Source organism: Oncorhynchus mykiss, chromosome 3 (genome assembly GCF_057628025.1).
Source record: "Oncorhynchus mykiss isolate SJ-2025 chromosome 3, ASM5762802v1, whole genome shotgun sequence".
In the NCBI taxonomy this organism is placed as follows: domain Eukaryota; kingdom Metazoa; phylum Chordata; class Actinopteri; order Salmoniformes; family Salmonidae; genus Oncorhynchus; species Oncorhynchus mykiss.
Genome location: NC_143024.1, coordinates 73,302,261 through 73,321,374, shown reverse-complemented (window position 1 = coordinate 73,321,374; position 19,114 = coordinate 73,302,261). Strand labels below are relative to the sequence as shown.

Below are 19,114 nucleotides of genomic sequence, written 5' to 3'. Positions count from 1 at the left end.
CAGATCTAGATCCAAGCCTCAACCCCAGCCTCAACCCCAGACCCAGACATACAGACCTAGACCAAGCCTCAACCCCAGGCTCAGCCCCAGCCTCAACCGCAGACCCAGCCACAACCTCAACTCCAGCCTCAACACCAGGCTCAGCCCCAGCTCCAACCTCAACCGCAGACCCAGCCACAACCCCAGGCTCAGCCACAGCATCAATCCCAGCCCAGGCTCCCAGCCTCAACCCCAGCCTGCAACCCAGCCTTACTACCAGCCCAAGGCCTAGCTCCAGCCTCAGCCCCAGACGCAGCCTCTTTCTCAGCCCCAAACACAACCCCAGACCCAGCCCTAATCATAAATGTACTATAGATGGAGGAAACATATTTTTAATGAGGATAATATTAACTTGTGTTTTATTTCGCAAGACACATTTTTGTTTACCATCAAAGGACAGTGATGTTTCACAGCGATACCAGATAACTTTGAATGACTTAAATCCTTTCTGTAATTCACCATTTAAAATCCCACCAAAAAGATAATGTTGAGGAACATAGGCAGTTAAAAACCTGGTACCCTAGATGGACAACATCATTGTATCTATCAGGACAGGGCAGTGCCAGAGCCTTACAGGCTCTAACAGACACTTTCACCACAGGAATGCTCTGCAGAGATAACCATTGATAAGGCAGGGTTAACAAACTAACCAACTGCCCCACGCCTCAGGGACTAGTGATAAGATGGAAGGACTGACAGTGATAAGGAAAAAGTCTGTCTCCGACACAACAGTGTTTTCTGTCAACTAGTCCAGGTCAGGGGCTTTCATAACTATTTTCTATACTAGACTTTGTGCATTATACCATTTTCCACATACATACTAGTAGTATAGGAATGCTCACATTACTATAGCATGTTTGAAAAATTAGTTTTTGGTCACTATTAAGTAGAGGTCGACCGATTAATCGGAATGGCCGATTAATTAGGGACGATTTCAAGTTTTCATAACAATCGGAAATTGGTAAAAAAATACCAATTTCCTACATATTTTTTATACCTTTATTTAACTAGGCAAATCAGTTAAGAACACGTTCTTATTTTCAATGACGGCCTAGGAACGGTGGGTTAACTGCCTCTTTTAGGGGCAGAACGACAGATTTTCACCTTGTCAGCTCGGGGATCCAATCCTGCAACATACAGTTAACTATTCCAACGCAATAACGACCTGCCTCTCTCTCGTTGCACTCCACAAGGAGACTGCCTGTTACGCGAATGCAGTAAGCCAAGGTAAGTTGCTAGCTAGCATTAAACTTATCTTATAAAAAACAATCAATCATAATCACTAGTTAACTACACATGGTTGGTGTTATTACTAGATATTATCTAGCATGTCCTGTGTTGCATATAATCTGACTGAGCATACAAGCATACAAGTATCTAAGTATCTGACTGAGCGGTGGTAGGCAGAAGCAGGCCCGTAAACATTCATTCAAACAGCACTTTCGTGCATTTTGCCAGCAGCTCTTCGTTGTGCGTCAAGCATTGCGCTGTTTATGACTTCAAGCCTGTCAACTCCCGAGATGAGGCTTGTGTAACCGAAGTGAAATGGCTAGCTAGTTGTGTGCTCTAATAGAGTTTCAAACGTCACTCGCTCTGAGCCTTCTAGTAGTTGTTCCCCTTGCTCTGCATGGGTAACGCTGCTTCGATGGTGGCTGTTGTCATTGTGTTGCTTGTTCGAGCCCAGGGAGGAGCGAGGAGAGGGACGTAAGCTGTACTGTTACACTGGCAATACTAAAGTGCCTATGAGAACATCCAATAGTCAAAGGTTAATGAAATACAAATGGTATAGAGGGAAACAGTCCTATAATTCCTATAATAACTACAACCTAAAACTTCTTACCTGGGAATATTGAAGTCTCACGTTAAAAGGAACCACCAGCTTTCATATGTTCTCATGTTCTGAGAACATGTTCTCATGTTCGTTAGCTTTCTTACATAGCACATATTGCACTTTTACTTTCTTCTCCAACACTTTGTTTTTGCATTATTTAAACCAAATTGAACATGTTTCATTATTTACTTGAGGCTAAATTGATTTTATTGATGTATTATATTAAGTTAAAATACGTGTTCATTCAGTATTGTTGTAATTGTCATTATTCCAAATAAATAAATACAAATCGGCCGATTAATCGGTATCGGCTTTTTGGTCCTCCAATAATCGGTATCGGCGTTGAAATTCATAATTGGTCGACCTCTACTATTAAGTACACACACCAGAACCAAAACTGTCTTTTGTTTGTAAGTGCCCCTGCACACATAACCTTCACTAATGTAATGATTAACACAATGCAAACAGACAGGTTGTTTTCACAGTGCAGGGCTATGAGGGAGCCAGGGGCACGGGTAGAGGGTCTGCTCACCTATTGAAGAGGTGAAGTGTCGAGCATGGACCCTGAAGCAGACTGTAGCATTGATGCAGACAGCAGGAAGACCGTTGTCAGAACACAGTGCTACATAGCGGTCTACACTGACAGGCAGGGGCATGAAGGCTTCTACCACTATTACTGGACGAGTCCTGGCACAGGGAGACGACAACATGTCAACAACATGAAAACAACACATCGACACTCTGGGTCAAAACAAATACAATTGTACATTTGCATTAGAATATGGAAGCTACAGTATATGGGCCAGAAGACAAACAAATCTACAAACCAAAAGATATTACAAATGGTAAAAATGGCCAGGGAACTATACAGGTCAAATACATGGGCCAAGCCACTTTCACTGAGGTAATATTCAGAAAGTAAAATAATGAAATGTAAGATAAAATGTTCACCAATGTTCATTGAAAGCTTAACCTCTACCCGACATCTCTGACATGAATGCAGTAATTCTAGTTTCAGAGATTAGTTATCTAGTGGATGTAATGTGATATGTAACACAGTTCTTACCTCAGAACAACAGCTGAGTCTGAGAGGAAGGCCCCTACTGCTACATCTGTAGTTTAGAGAGATGCAGATAGATAGCTGTCATTATCTTGAACATGCAATTTCCTGCTATAGGCCTATCTGGCTGCAAGGCTCTCTAGACTTGTTAAAGCTCTAAACCAGTTTGTTACTCAGTTTAGAAGCACTCATAAGACATCAGTGGAATGTTTTTAATTCATTCATTTGTTGATTCATTCATTTGTTCATTCAGTCAGTCATTCGGTCATTCGTTGGTTCATTCAATCCACATCTGCCTGCAGACAAAATGTATTCACACAGTTTACCCTACTGTAACCAAAACTCCTTTAAACTTTACAGCAATGTACTGTTAAACCAATGTTCCTTTGGAAGTTATTGTAACATACTGTACTTTTTTCCTACAGTAACTTACAGGTAACTAACTGTCTGCCAGTAAATTACCATAAAAACAACAGGATTTATTTTACAGTGTGGCAATAAACTGATGCGTTTTGTTTTTAGATAAGTATTTAACACTTGCGTTACAAATCAATCTATAAAACAACAATTAAAACAAATAACACATGAAAAAAACGAATGAAATGTTTTATTGACAAGACAGTACACAATACTTTACAATGTACCAGTTCTAAGAGATGACTAGCTAAGAGATGACTAACTGTCTACATCTCTCTCTCTCTGTCAGTCTACCATATATCCTGTTTAGTTCACAGTGTATCACTAGTGGAAGATGCGAAGATGAGAAGCAGAGAGTAAGCAGACAACCATCAGTAGTGACCCTAATTTAAACCCCAGGATATTCCCACTGCCCAATTTGGTTTTCCCTGGGTAGCAGCCAACACACACACACACACACACTCACCCACGTGCACACATATTTTCCCGTCCCCTGTCCTCAGTTCTCAGTTCTGTTCCCACCACTGCCATGTTTTGACGATCTTACTAATTTAAGGCACAGCATGTGTGACATAATAACAGGACATTTCCGTGTTTTCTGTTCTAGTCAGCAGTAGAGAAACCGAGACAGACTCAAACATTGTACTGGAGGGAAAGGTTGACAGTCAAGGTTGACAGTCAAGAAAGGGATAGTTACCTTGGTAACCGTTTTCATCAACATCGATGCCTCCTGACACAGACTGGCCGAACATCTTTAACTCATTACCCAGAACAGAGCCAGTGATCCTCTGATGATGGAACAAGAACAGCTGGATTATTGTTACAGTTTAACCCTCTGTACTTCACACACTTCATACACTTCATTTTGTCTCCCAAACCAAGAGAGCTGTCTATGACTACCAGATGTAAGCTGTACAGTACATATTTCAGCTTTTTTTCTAGTACGGAGCTTTGAGATTCAAGTAAGGTAATTGATCTGTATTTGGATATACAGTAACTATATTTTCTCCAAGAGGTTGTATTCCACATTGAGATACATTTATTTACATATACATTGCTTTATCTCTATGGTATTCCATAACTAAAAGCTCATTTAAATGTAACTGCTTCATGTAAACTGTCTCACATGCTCAGACAGAGAAAAGCAGGAGACCAAACAGTTTAAGGAAATCGTAGCAATTCAGAGTCAGGAACTCTCTTCCGACTGTCTGAGAGCAAAGAGAGAAATAAAGGCACATTTGATCCTCACGTCCTATCTCCCTCCCTCCCTTCAATCTATTGTCCCTGATCGTTGGTCATAGGAGGGACACCCTGACCCCTCTTCCCTTCACTCTCTTCTTTCCTTCCAGTAATCTCCTGTCCCTGAAGTCTGCGGACAAACAGCAGCTGGAAGGGACATAGCCATAGCTGAATACATACTTGAGAGAAGGTCTGAGAGATCCCTGTTTTCCTCCCATTGTAGATATATATAGCCCCACGCAGCTCTTCTTCCTGCGGAGCCCCCACTGCCACATCTGGAACACATTTACAGTCAGTCAGTGGTTAACTTAGGATGCGTCCCAAATGGCACCATATTCCCTATTTTGTGCACTACTTTTGATCAGGGCCCGTAGGGTAATGTAGTTAATTAGTGCACTATATAGGAATTAGGGTGCTCTTTTTTTCTAACCTTTATTTAACTAGGCAAGTCAGTTAAGAACAAATTCTTATTTTCAATGACGGCCTAGGGACAGTGGGTTAACTGCCTCTTTTAGGGGAGAGCAACAGATTTTTTACCTTGTCAGCTCGGGGATTCGATCTTGAAACCTTTCGTTTAGTAGTCCAATTCTCTAACCACTAGGGTACCTGCCGCCCCAATTCAGAAAGTAAACCAAATTCCAATTCCAGATTTTCCTTATTGAAAAGCATTGAAGAGAATTGGAATTCTAGAGTACATCCTGAATTGACAAGAATTTAAATGGAATTGACCACAACCCTGGTGTGGGTGTGGCTGTGGCTGTAGCTGTGTGTGTGTGTGTGTGTGTGTGTGTGTGTGTGTGTGTGTGTGTGTGTGTGTGTGTGTGTGTGTGTGTGTGTGTGTGTGTGTGTGTGTGTGTGTGTGTGTGTGTGTGTGTGTGTGTGTGTGTGTGTTGAGGAACTGGCAGTTAGGCTGGTGTAAGTGGCAGTTAGAAGTGTGCTGGGGCCCTGTGATCAGCTGTAGGGGATGTGGTTGGTTGGTGGTATTTCCTCTGTGTTGAGTGGGGCTGGTTTATGGTGTGTATCTTCGTACCCAGTTACCCAATATCACCACAGACTTTAGTGTAGCTCCTTCTGACTGGCATAGCTCACTTTCTGTTCGTTTTAGAGCTGCCAATTGCTCATAGCCTTGATCAACCATCCTGATCTTGCGAGCTTACATTGAAACTAAATGAGAGCGCAGTGGTCCGGATGGTGGATCAGGCTACATTGCATTCAACTGAAATATGCAGATATTTTATTGTGCAACAATTGGGACAGTACCTACTTGGAATATATCACCAAGTTCAATTTAACTTTATTTGTAAAAAAAAGTTTTTACCAAAAACTATGCAGAACATTGGCACATTCGCTAGGGTAGCTGATTTTGTCATCATAGTTTTGCTGTACTGTGACAAATCATTATAACTTTAAAGACCAGAATTGCTTTATATCTTTGCAAAAAAATATGCATAACACTCACCAGCAAAGCCATCATCATCAATATCTCCCAGATCAGTTATGGTCTCCCCAAATCTGGCAGCATACGAGTTGCTTCCCACCAACTGAAACTCTGCTTCCTTCATATTAGCCTTAAAACACATTCATTTACAGTCTTAATATTCCTTCTCTCCTCTGCCCAGGGTAATGGCTTGTAAAGTTGATCCGGGAAGAAAAAAACGGTCATTTGCTGATGGAGATATGTGGGGGAAGTAGCTAGCTAAGCTCCATGTAATTGTAGTCATTAGGTTGGTAATTACGTAAAGTTACTCATGTCATGCAGAGTTGCCTGGTCCTTAGTAGTACACTATAAATGTAGCAGATATCCGCTGGTTTAGCTTTCCGTAATACAAACTCATCAGTCATAGAAACAGTCCTCAGGTCCTGCTATCATCATGCTGTGTTGTTTTATATCATCTGCCAGTGTAGAAGAGAGTACAGTAATATAGTAACTCCAGCCTCTTCTTTTTATAGGAAATGGCAATAAAAGAAAAATCTCTTTACTCGAGCATATTCATTTCTATAAAGTTATCTCATTGTTCTGAAAGCTGAATAGTTAGTTTAGATGTTACTACATAGGTATAAGAGCAACTTAATGTTAAGTGATACCATCATTGGTTTTGAAAGGTTTTTGTTATAACAGTGCACAACGCCAGTATTGTATGAGATGCTTAACTACTATCATATTTAAGAACTACAGAGTTACGTTGTGAAGATAACAGTATGTGTGTGAGATGTGATGTGAGGTAGGAAGTCTCTATTGATGTTGTTCTGTTTTAACAAATATTGTATCTTCAGGGACAGTGTTCCATATAACAGCTTCACAAAGTTTAGAGTAAAATTTCAATAGGTAATGGACCATCAAATTACATTAGATCCAAGGCTATTTGCAAAACTCACATAGCTAGACACACAATAACTGCACAATAAGTTATTTTTACGATAGTGGTGAAAGACAGGTTGCATCTCACTCAATTTGTTTTTCCTCGAATCCTCGCATCCTCACTCCTCACCTCCTTCTCAAGCCACATTGGAAGAGAAAATCCAATGTCCCTCCCTCCTGACCTTCTCCTCCAATGAGTTTTGAGAAGGCAAGAAGAGGAATCAGGGAAATCAAGATTGTCTGTCGTATACTGTATTTTCTTTATGTGGAGGGTGTTGATTATGATACTTGTAAGTGACAAGCCTATCTTAATTGCCCCTGAGGGGACAAACATAAAGTTGTATTGAATTGAAGGAAAAACGGATTGGGAAAGATCCCAGTACTTACGGCTCCTTGGTTTATGTAGACATGGACTTGTCCTTCCTCTCTCACTGTGCTGTACATGGGAGATCCTACCAGTAGATCAGACAGGCCATCTCCATTCAGGTCCACAGCACACACACTGGCACCAAAATACGAGCCGAGCTACAGTATAGGAAAACAGGTTTCAAGTCAATACAGTCGATCAAATCAATCACATTTATTTATGAAGCCAGCAGTTGTCAAGTGATTTTGCAGTGAGGAGGTATGATCGAGTTCTGCATCAAAATCAAGACATTCATTTCCGGTTTCCCAGACAAAGCTTATACCCAGTCCTAGACTAAAGAGCATGCTCAATGGAGATTCTTAGTACAAGACTAGGCTTGATCTGTGTCAGGGGACCTGGCCGTAAAGATATCTGGCTACTAATTCCCACCTTGCTGCCCTTGACTTCACTGATTATCTTCAGCATGTTTTCTTCAGCTCTGAATAGGTAGGCCTGGAGAAGAGGACAGAAACGACCTGGTCACATCAAAAATTAAAGCCAACTACGGATGAATGGTAAAATGCATAAACTACTTAGATTATATCACAATACCCATACAGACATGATCTCAAATCAAATCACATTTTATTTGTCACATGCACCAAATACAACAGGTGTAGGTAGACCTTACAGTGAAATGCTTACTTACAAGCCCTTAACCAACAATGCATTAATCTGATTGCTTTCTACTGAAAAAATATCTCCCATCTGTCATCTTGACATTCCTGTGGGACATGTATTTGGTGAGGCCATTAAGAACTAGCAACTTTTACAGTCTTCAAAAAATAAAATATTCCTCCATAAAATGTGCACAGAATTGCCAAAAGACAAAATTATTCCCCACTTTCTGCAGAGAGATTAATTTACATTACCTTATGGGCCCTTGTCAAAAGTAGTGCACTTAATAGGGAAAAGAGTGCCCTTTGGGACATAGTCTGTGTCTGCTAAATGAGTTAAATGTAAATCGAATGTATTGACGACAAGATCCTTAAAGCATATCTAAATGAAAGCCTTCCGACAAGTTTAAAATGTCCTGCATTGCAGGAAAGTTCTCCTGCAACAGGGCAACCAGAGCGAAACCCACATGTATTTTTCAATAGCACATACATTTCACCAGTAACATGAGGAATGCCCAATGCATCATATATTTAGCATCACCCTGGTTAGTGATTCAAACACACACTGTATTGTACTTACCGCCTTTAGCTTGTCAGGTCATAAGAAGCAAGCCACATATAAGTGTTGGTTCTGTGCTTCTTTCTACAGGCGGGTGGCGGGGTGATAGGGATATGATGGGGGTGAAAGAAAAAAAAGGAATGAAATTAACTCTTACCTTACCAGTCTGCCCGTGCTGGGGCGCACCGCCAACAATCTCTGTGGAGTCAGGGTGGAGGAAGTGGCCGGCCCCAACCGAGTAGCCTGGTGAGGAAAAGAAGGATCACAATATAACCAAAGAATCAGACTACCAGAGTAGCCCGGCAATGGAAACGTATCACAACGTTAATACAATGTCAGTGCAACATTAGTATAACCTTGATAAAACATTTGTAAACCTTAGTACATCTTTAGAATACCCAACTGAACAGGTACTGTAGAACCAGATGGCACTGGTTGATATAATAGATAAGAGAAATGAGCCAGATGTAACTGGCATGATGATTTGCAGTAACTACAATTGAGCAAATGTTGAGCAACCCCCCCCCCCCCACACACACACACACACGCACACACACACACAGACAAAAGCATGCTTCCTCTCTGTATTCCCTTACATTACACTTCACCAACTTAGAAACAACTGAGTGTCTTTATGAGACATGTGACAACCAGACAAGTCTTTCTGATCGTCTCCAACCATATTATAATTAACATACCCAGGTAACTGCCATAGAGGACAGTGCTGCTGTCATCCACATAGGCAGACAGGACCCTGCTGGAGGTGTTGTAGACCAGGACAGATCCAGTCCAGTACGATGTCCCTGGGGCTCCCATAATTATCAAGTCCTGAAGAAAAATAACACAACACATACATCAGAGTATTGTTCAGTTTTTGTTTTATGTTTGTGATTTCCCAGTAAACCAAAATTGGTTCTGTGAAAGTTCGCAGAACCTTCTTTACGTTGTGGCAAATGTTTGTTCTCATAACACAAAAACTATTGTGTTATTACATTACCTGGAAACCTAATGAGAACATTTGGGGAATGTCCTGTGGTGGTTGTTTCAGATGTTGTGCACAACATTTTAGTGAATGTTAGGAAAACATCCCAATATTTAATTTAAAACATTTTCTGAAGAATGTTTGAATGTTTTGGGGATGTTATCATCTTAATCTTAGAGCAAAAAAAACGGAACTAGAACTTAAAGAGAATCTTAACTAATGTTCTGGGAATGTTCCCAGTTTCATGGGTTGTGTGCATTTCAAGTTTGTGACTTGTGTATGTGTACATGTACATGTACATGTGCATGTGTATGTGAACACGTGCATTACTAGCATATGCATAAAATATAGGTTTAAATAGAATATGTAGAGGAACTGATACCTCAGTCAGAAAGTTGGATATCCCTGCTTGGCATGATCCATAGTCCTCACCAAACTTCCGTTGGTGATCTGGAGAAAGAGTGGCAGATGCATTTTCATTTTGGCCAATAAAGCAAGCTTACTGTCAACAAGCTCTCAGACTCAGTGCAGGTTGCTTACAGGTGTGGCCTTGGAGTTAGACATGGCGAGAACAAAAACATATGGATACTCGGCCTCGGTTATTGACTGATTTATGTGATTTATAACCCACATTTCCATTTTTCTGTTGCAAAACGTTTTGCTACGGTATGCATTAATGAATAAGAATCAGATATCCTGTAAATGCAAAACAGTGTACCTTTGTAGCATGGGATGAGTGGTTGAGACTGTTTGAGGTCAGCCTCGTATCTGTAACAGACACCATGAGGCAGCTTGTTCTGGTTTTCTTTCCTGGAATAGAACACGTTCTTCCAACGATGCCCACATGCCTGTGGAAGGAGAAGCAACACAGATGTTGTTGGAGGAAATGCAACTATTTGAGAGGAGGAATGTAACAACAATGGAATAGTCTACACACAAAATATGTACATTTGTGTTTATTCTAACAAGTGACATAATGAGGAGAGCACTGCGCAGCAGCAAGTTTACAAAATAACGTTAAATGACAACAGGCTATAGGCTAAACACAAAATATGTAAATGATGTGGGTCTTCAAAATAGGAACATCAGTGTAATATGGGATCATTTGATATGTCTGGTAGGGTTGCAAAGGATGCAAGTCTTGTTTCTTGTTTAAGACCAGGCACTACAGGCTGAAATAAAAATGTTGCATCTACCTATTCTGAGATTTTTTTGGCACTTTGGTCCATTAATATGAGTATTTAAAAAAAATAAACATTAAAAAAATAAAAAGCGTCATGAAAAAATACAGTACCAGTCAAAAGTTTGAACACATCTACTCATTCAAGGATTTTTCATAATGTTTTACTATTTTCTACATTGTAGAATAATAGTAAACACATCAACACCATGAAATAACACATATGGTATCATGTAGTAACCAAAAAAGTGTTAAACAAATCAAAATATATTTTAGATTTTAGATTCTTCAAAGTAGCCACCCTTTGCCTTGATGACATATTTGCACACACTTGGCATTCTCTCAACCAGTTTCACCTGGAATGCTTTTCCAACAGTCTTGAAGGAGTTCCCACATATGCTGAGCACTTGTTGGTGGCATTTCCTTCACTCTGCGGTCCAGCTCATCCCAAATCATCTCAATTGGGTTGAGATCGGCTGATTGTGGAAGCCAGGTCATCTGATGCAGCACTACATCACTCTCCTTCTTGGTCAAATAGCCCTTACACAGCCTGGAGGTGTGTTGGGTCATTGTCCTGTTGAAAAACAAATGATAGTCCCACTAAGCACAAACCAGATGGAATTGCGTATCGCTGCAGAATGCTGTGGTAGTCATGCTGGATAAGTATGCCTTGAATTCTAAATACATCACTGACAGTGTCACCACACCATCACACTTCCTCCTCCATGCTTCATGGTGGGAACCACATATGCAGAGATCATCCATTCACCAACTCTGCATCTCACAAAGACACAGCGGTTGGAACCAAAAATCTCACATTTGGACTCATCAGACCAAAGGACAGATTTCCACCGGTCTCATGTCCATTGCTCGTGTTTCTTGGTTCAAGCAAGTGTCTTCTTATAATTGGTGTTCTTTAGTAGTGGTTTCTTTGCACCAATCGACCATGCACACAGTCTCCTACGAACAGTTGATGTTGAGATGTGTCTGTTACTTGAACTCTGTGAAGCATTTACTCGTGCTACAATTTCTGAGGCTGATAACTCTAATGAACTCTGTAGCATAGGTAAGACAGGCGGTCCTCATGAGAGCCTGTTTCATCATAGCGCTTGATATTTTTTTGTGACTGCAATTGAAGAAAATGTCAAAGTAATAATGGACTATCTATTCTCTTATTTTTTTTGAGCTGTTCTTGCAATAATATGGACTTGGTTCTTTACCAAATAGGGCTGTCTTCTGTCTACCACCTCTACCTTGTCACAACACAACTAATTGGCTCGTATTAAGAAGGAAAGAAATTCCACAAATTAACTTTCAATAATGCACATCTGTTAATTGAAATGCATTCCAGGTGACTACCTCATGAAGCTGGTTGAGAGAATGCCAAGAGCATGCAAAGCTGTCCTCGAGGCAAATGGTAGCCACTTTGAATCTCAAATATAAAATATATGTTGATTTGTTTAACACTTTTTTTGGTGTTAAATGTGTTGTTTCAAAGTTTTGATGTCTTCACTATTATTCTTCAATGTAGAAAATAGAAAACTTAAGAAAAACCCTGGAATGAGTAGGTGTGTCCAAACTTTTGACTGGTACTATATATTTTCTTAAGTTTATCATACTGCTGTCATCAACATTTTAATGAATTTGAACGACTTTAAAATGGACATACATCAATCATTTCAAAGCTGACTACATTGAATTGCACTAAAAGCCCATTTCATAGAGATTGTTACAAACTGGCCTATACTTAATCATTTACTTTGAAGAGATGGTGATTGGGTCTAAATAGGCGTTTGCTGTTTGGCGTTAGTCTAAATTCAGTGTACTTGTCTTCAACTGCCATTTCCCGAAAGTCAGATTCTTCTTACAAGCCAACAAAAAATGTTCAGCTTCAGAAGCATCTGCATTCATCAAATTGTGTTTGGTTATCCTTAGACATATTCTCCAGACTTGCTCAGAGGGAATTGTTGATATGTTGTACATTTTTGTATCCTAGATACATGTTGGTTATTTAACCGCAATATGCAAATATGTGCATATTTAGATGTTGCCTCGATTGCATATTTTAATAAAATATTTAATCAATGTTTTAATACAAAAAAAGTATTATATTTGTGCCTACATTCAACTGCCAAAAGTTGATTGTGATATGATTAAGGGAAATAAATACCCAATGAGGGTGTGGTGCCTGGCCTTAAACAAAGTTCACCAATACAAGATGTACCCATCTCATTATTTGATTTCGGTCTCGGAATGGGCACAAACACTGTGTATCACTGGAATTTACACCAATACTGACCATCTGAGAAGGGATTGTAACATTTGTTTACCCCTACTGGGACTAATCTACATAGCCAATACATGACCATCACTGTAAAGAACTTTATGACACCTGCTGATATAAAAAAGGGCTTTATAAATACATTTGATTGATTTATTGATTGACTTAACATACCAATACATGGCCATCACGAGGCTGTCTGGACAGGCTGACTCCGAGCCACTGGTTGTCACTCTCAGAGAAGCATGTCTTCCCACAACTGTCCACACCTGTAGTACAGACACACACACATGCAAGCACACATACCAACGAGTGAGAGAGAGAACGTGAATTGAGAGGTGGCAATGACCTTTAACAATGCCTTATAAACCCTTCGAAAACAATCTGTGGGGCATCCATGTTAAACATGAAGTGGTTCTAGTTATTTGACCAGGGTGCTTTCATATAATCCAATGGAAATGGGTCAATGTCAGTGCACAAATCCCCAAAACCACCTTGGTCAAATAACTTGGAAGCAACACAGATTTTTTTCTTGGTAAAGTCGATATTACAAACCTGTTGATATTTGTTGACATTCTCTCTTGTCCGAGATGCTGCACTTATAAATTGCTCCTGGTTTTTTTACGGCTGGGTAGGAAGATGAATTCGCAACTGGAGCTCCGACTAATAACCTATAACAGGCAATATGGAATTTATACCCCTAACGTTACAGTTTTATACACATCAATACCCCAGCTGTGGGATATCGAACAAACATATCCTTCACACTGAAAAACAAAAAAGGGCAACATGGATACTCGTAATGTGCAGTTTCTGGTGTTTTGTTGTCTCAAAGGTTACTTGTGTTTATAGAATCCCTAATTAACAGTTTTCACACATTTTGGAGCTGAATACCCATTTTGTTCATTCTTCAACAACTAATAGCCTAAATGTGTGTAGCCTATTCAGTTATGGTGTTCTACAGTATGAATAGAGGTTTAAAAAATAGCCTCCCACAATGTTTGATTCACTTACCATGTGTTTTTCTGGTTCTTGTGTAACAATACAGAATATCCAAATAAAGATCCATTTGGTCCACTGAAACTAATCGGGTGGTCTACATCCAAATTGTAACACTCGGTGAGATTACAGCACCAGAAGTACGCGAGAAGAAAGCTCCAACAGCAAGAAAGATTGCCCGGCGTTTTTCGCTCCATTTTTGTAAAACAAATACCAACTTTTCCAACACGAAGAGATTACAAGTGAAGGCAGATGAAAACAAAATAAAATAAAAACGTCGTTTATTCAAATCCACGGAAACAGAGAAGAGTCGTACATCCCAATACCAACTTTAGAATTGTATTTGGATAGAGTTGAATAGAGACTGGGCGCGCTCAACTCCTGTTGCGCTTCTTCATGCGTCGGTCGTTCTGCCTGTGCGCAACCTCACATCGTTAGGCTCATGACTAAATTCCGTCACGTGAAACTTCACAAAGTGAGTTAAACCTCTGGTGGATGGCTTGCATGCTGCCCCCCAAATTCATCAAACATAGAGCCCAACCCCCCAACACACCCTGAAACCTTCTATCCACACCATTACAACTGGGAGAGATATGTATCCTCTGGATCCTGTGCACGTGAGGAATACATTTTTATTTTAATCAAAGCCACACACACACACTTTGACTTATTCCACATTTTGTTGTGTTACAGCCTGAACCAGGTTTGCCTCTAGGATTTTGCCTGTGCTCAGCTCCGTTCTGTTTTTTTTTTTTATCATAAAAGCTCCCCAGTATTTAACGATTACAAGCATACCCATAACATGATGCAACCACCACCATGCTTGAAAATATGGAGAGTGGTATTCAGTAATTTGCTGTATTTGATTTGCTTCAAACACAACAGTTTATAATCGGGACAAAAAGTTAATTGCTTTGCCATTTTTTTTTATTTTGGAATATTTTTATTCTGTACAGGCCTCCTGCATTTTGCTCTGTCAATTAAGATAGTGTGGTGGAGTAACTACACTGTTTTTTCCTTTCACAGCCATTAAACTCTGCAACAGTTTTAAACAGTGGTGTGAAGTACTTAAGTAAAAAATTATTGAATGTACTACTTAAGTCGTTTTTTGGGGTATCTGCACTTTACTTGACAATTTATATTTTTGATAACTGTTACTTTTACTTCACAACATTCCTAAAGAAAATGTTGTACTTTTTACTCCATACATTTTCCCTGACACCCAAAAGTACTCGTTACATTTTGAATGCTTAGCAGGACAGGAACATTGTCTAATTCACACACTTATCAAGATATCATCCCTGGTCATCCCTACTGCCTTCCTTCTTTTCACTCTGTCAATTAGGTTAGTATCGTGGGGTAACTACAGTACACTGTTTTCTCCTTTCACAGCCATTAAACTCTGTAACTATTTTAAACATTAGTGTGAAGTGGTCTAATTCACATACTTATCAAGAGATCATCCCTGGTCATCCCTACTGCCTCTGATCTGGCGACTCACTAAACACATGGTTCGTTTGTAAATTATGTCTGAGTGTTGGAGCATGCCCCTGGCTATCAGTATATAACAAACAAGAAAAGTATGCTGTCTGGTTTGCTTAATATAAGGAATTAAGAATGATTTATACTTTTACATTTAATTTTGCTACTTAAATATATTTAAAACCAAATACTTTTAGACTTTTACTCAAATAATATTTTACTGGGTGACATTCCCTTTCACTTCTGTCATATTTTTATTAAGGTTTCTTTACTTTTACTCCAGTGTGAAAATGGTGTACTTTTTCCACCACTGGTTTTAAAGTCATCATCGGCCTCATGGTGAAATTCCTGAGCAGTTTTCTTCCTCTCCGGCAACTGAGTTAAGAAGGACGCCTGTATCTTTGTAGTGACTGGGTGTATGATACACCATACAAAGTGTAATTAACAACTTCACCATGCTCAAAGGGGTGTTCAATGTTTATGTATTATTATTTTTACCCATCTACCAATAGGTGTCTTTAGTTGCGATGCATTTGAAAACCACCCTGGTTTTGTGGTTCAATCTGTGTTGGACATTCATTGCTCGACTGAAGGACCTTACAGCGTGGGGTACAGAGATGAGGTAATCATTCAAAAATAATTTTAAACACAATTATTGCACACAGAGTGAGTACATGCAACTTATTATGTGACTTGATAAATACATTTTTACTCCTGAACTTAATTAGGTTTGACATAACAAAGGGGTTGAATATTGATTGAATCAAGACATTTCAGCTTTTCATTTTCATTTAATTTGTAAACATTTCAAAAACATAATTCCACATTATGGGGTATTGTGTGTAGGCCAGTGACACAACATCTCAATTTAAACGATTTTACACAACAAAAGGGGGAAAAAGTCAAGAGGTGTGAATACTTTCTGAAGGTACTATAGATGCTGCTGAAATTGATTGTTGGCTATGTGGCAGCACTGGCTGGTCTACAATACATTCATGCCAGCATAATACTAAAGTATAATTAGCTTTTTGTAATAGGGGAAGGAATTGAAAAAGTAACTAATACAAAACATATACATTTTTTATCGTACTAGCAATAAAGTTAATTAAGAACAAATGGAATTAGTCAAATTGAAATGTTATTTTACAGAGCAAATATGGACCATGATTGAGTGTCAGTGTCTGGAGGGAAACTGGGAATGTTATCCTGCAGGGCAAGACCAGGAGGAATGTCTGTCTGGTCTGTCAACAGTATTTCCCATATTGGTCTGTCCAGAACATGATGTGAATTTAAGTTAATGACCTGCTGTGTAATTTGGTAAGAATTTAGCATCTGTCAGGTATTTTCTCCCTCCTTGTTTGTGTGTTTGCGTGCATGCATGTGCATCTATGTGTGTGAGTGTGTGTTTGTGTGTGTGTGTGTGTGTGTGTGCCTACCGTAGGGCTGTCGTGGTCATGACATTTTGTCAGCAGGTTATTTTCATGCAAAAGACTACCCGTCTCACAGTAGTTGACTGTTAATTAACATAAACATGTTTAGCATCTCCATACGTGCACAGGCATGCGTGTGTGTGTGTGTGTGTGTGTGCATGCAGAGCTAGTGTTGGTCTTGCCGGTAGTCTGCTGGGCTAATTGCCTGCTCAGTTATTGTTGGTGGAGGGCTGGATGGAGAGTTTGGGCAAAGTCCACTTGGTTAAGCAGTAGGTCGTTTGTCTTAACAGTAGGTCAGTTTGATTAGCAGTAGGTTGGTTGGATTAGCAGTAGGTCGGTTTAACAATCAACAGCAATCCTACTCCAAGATGCTTGATACGTCATTTCTACTCACAACTTGCAGACTTGTTTATGTGCTGTTGTGCGTTTTGTTGCTAACCTTACTTTGCTACCTGACAATTTTAAGGTTTTAACTTTTTAATTAACGTTTATATTTTTAGTTTTTCCCTCGCTCTACTTTTTTTCATTCAACTTTGTCACTCCGGACGCTTTATCTGGACGTGATTCGTGAGGACCTCCACCAGCAGAAGAAGTAGTAACATTAACATGAGGCCTTCTAATTGCAGTTGCTGTCATCATAATATACAGGAGAACAATCGCCTTACGGCGAGGATAGCTGTGCTGTAAGCCCAGCTTCAGACACAATCGTTAGGCAAAGGTAATTTCAGTGTAGGAAAGGATGAAACAGCGTCTGTGCCACCAGTAAGTACAGATAGTAGTATAAATCCCCTCGCACAGTCCCTGCAGCCGGACAACTTTCTCATGGCTTCTGGAGGGAAATTCTGTAGGAATGCTCAACCGGTGTCGCTCATTCAGCCGACAGAAACGTTTAACCAGTTCTCCCCATTAAGCAGCGAGTCGGAGTCAGAGGCCGAGCCGTCTCTGTCCTCTACTCCTCTCGTTACGGGGTCTGAGACGCTGAAGCCTCCCACCATTAGCTCTGACAAATTGAAAACCCTAGTCATCGGTGACTCCATTACCCACAGTATTAGACTTAAAAACAAATCATCCAGCGATCATACACTGTTTAGCAGGGGGCTAATCTGAATATTTTTTTTATTTTTTTTATTTTATTTCACCTTTATTTAACCAGGTAGGCCAGTTGAGAACAAGTTCTCATTTACAACTGCGACCTGGCCAAGATAAAGCTGTATGGTCCAGTTGCACCCCTATAAATATGGTGCTGGCTAAAGATAAAACTGGTGAGTGTAGAGAGTATAGGGGTATTGTTATCCACGTCGGCACCAACAATGAAACAGTCAGAGGTCACCAAGCGCAACATAGCTTCAGCGTGTAAATCAGCTAGAAAGTTGTGTTGGCATCGAGTAATTGTCTCTGGCCCCCAGCAGAGTCTCACAACTCAATCGCTGGTTGAAAACTGTTTTCTGCCCCTCCCAAAAGATAGAATTTGCAGATAATTGGCCATCTTTCTGGGACTCACCCACAAACAGGACCAAGCCTGGTCTGTTGAGGAGTGACTCCATCCTAGCTGGAGGGGTGCTCTCATCTTATCTACAAACATAGACAGGGCTCTAACTCCCTAGCTCCTCAATGAGATAGGGAACAGGCCAGGCAGCAGGCTGTTAGACAGTCTGCCAGCTTAGTGGAATCTGCCACCAGCAGTCAGTGTAGTCAGCTCAGCTATCCCCATTGAGACAGTGTCTGCCTCGACCTGGGTTGGGCAAAACTAAACATGGCGGTGTTCGCCTTAGCAATCTCATTGGAATAAAGACCTCCTCAATTCCTACCATTATTGAAAGAGATTGTGATACCTCACATCTCAAAATAGAGCTACTTAATGTTAGATCCCTCACTTCCAAGGCAGTTATAGTCAATGAACTAATTACTGATCGTAATCTTGATGTGATTGGCTTGACTGAAACATGGCTTAAGCCTGATGAATTTACTGTGTTAAATGAGGCCTCACCTCCTGGTTACACTAGTGACCATGTCCGCCGCACAATCCGCTAAGGCGGAGGTGTTGCTAACATTTGTGATAGCCAATTTCAATTTACAAAAAAAAAAACAGACGTTTTTGTCTTTTGAGCTTCTAGTCATGAAATCTACGCAGCCTATAGCTACTGTTTACAGGCCTCCTGGGCTATATACAGCGTTCCTCACTGAGTTCCCTGAATTCCTATCGGACCTTGTAGTCATGGCAGATAATATTCAC

At 40.2% G+C, this 19,114-nt stretch overlaps 1 protein-coding gene across 4 annotated transcripts in view; it reads right to left on the bottom strand.

The window, feature by feature from the left end:
* LOC110520316 (integrin alpha-4) overlaps positions 1–14,573 on the bottom strand; it is a 33,395-nt gene extending 18,822 nt beyond the window's left edge. The window contains exons 1-14 of one of the 4 annotated variants that reach the window (XM_036974824.2): positions 13,985–14,573; positions 13,526–13,641; positions 13,145–13,239; positions 10,228–10,357; positions 9,892–9,959; positions 9,226–9,355; positions 8,685–8,770; positions 7,742–7,804; positions 7,333–7,470; positions 6,046–6,154; positions 4,767–4,861; positions 4,045–4,135; positions 2,937–2,982; positions 2,403–2,557 (exon numbers count right to left, since the gene is read on the bottom strand). In XM_036974824.2, coding sequence (XP_036830719.1) covers positions 2,403–2,557; positions 2,937–2,982; positions 4,045–4,135; positions 4,767–4,861; positions 6,046–6,154; positions 7,333–7,470; positions 7,742–7,804; positions 8,685–8,770; positions 9,226–9,355; positions 9,892–9,959; positions 10,228–10,357; positions 13,145–13,239; positions 13,526–13,641; positions 13,985–14,166 — 1,504 coding nt within the window. In that variant the 5' untranslated portion in view covers positions 14,167–14,573. Of the gene's footprint in view, positions 1–2,402; positions 2,558–2,936; positions 2,983–4,044; positions 4,136–4,766; positions 4,862–6,045; positions 6,155–7,332; positions 7,471–7,741; positions 7,805–8,684; positions 8,771–9,225; positions 9,356–9,891; positions 9,960–10,227; positions 10,358–11,045; positions 11,264–13,144; positions 13,240–13,525; positions 13,642–13,984 lie in introns of those variants that run through there. The other 3 variants (XM_090230085.1, XM_090230084.1, XM_090230086.1) reach the window with 3 other exon arrangements.
* Positions 14,574–19,114: the final 4,541 nt, after the last annotated feature.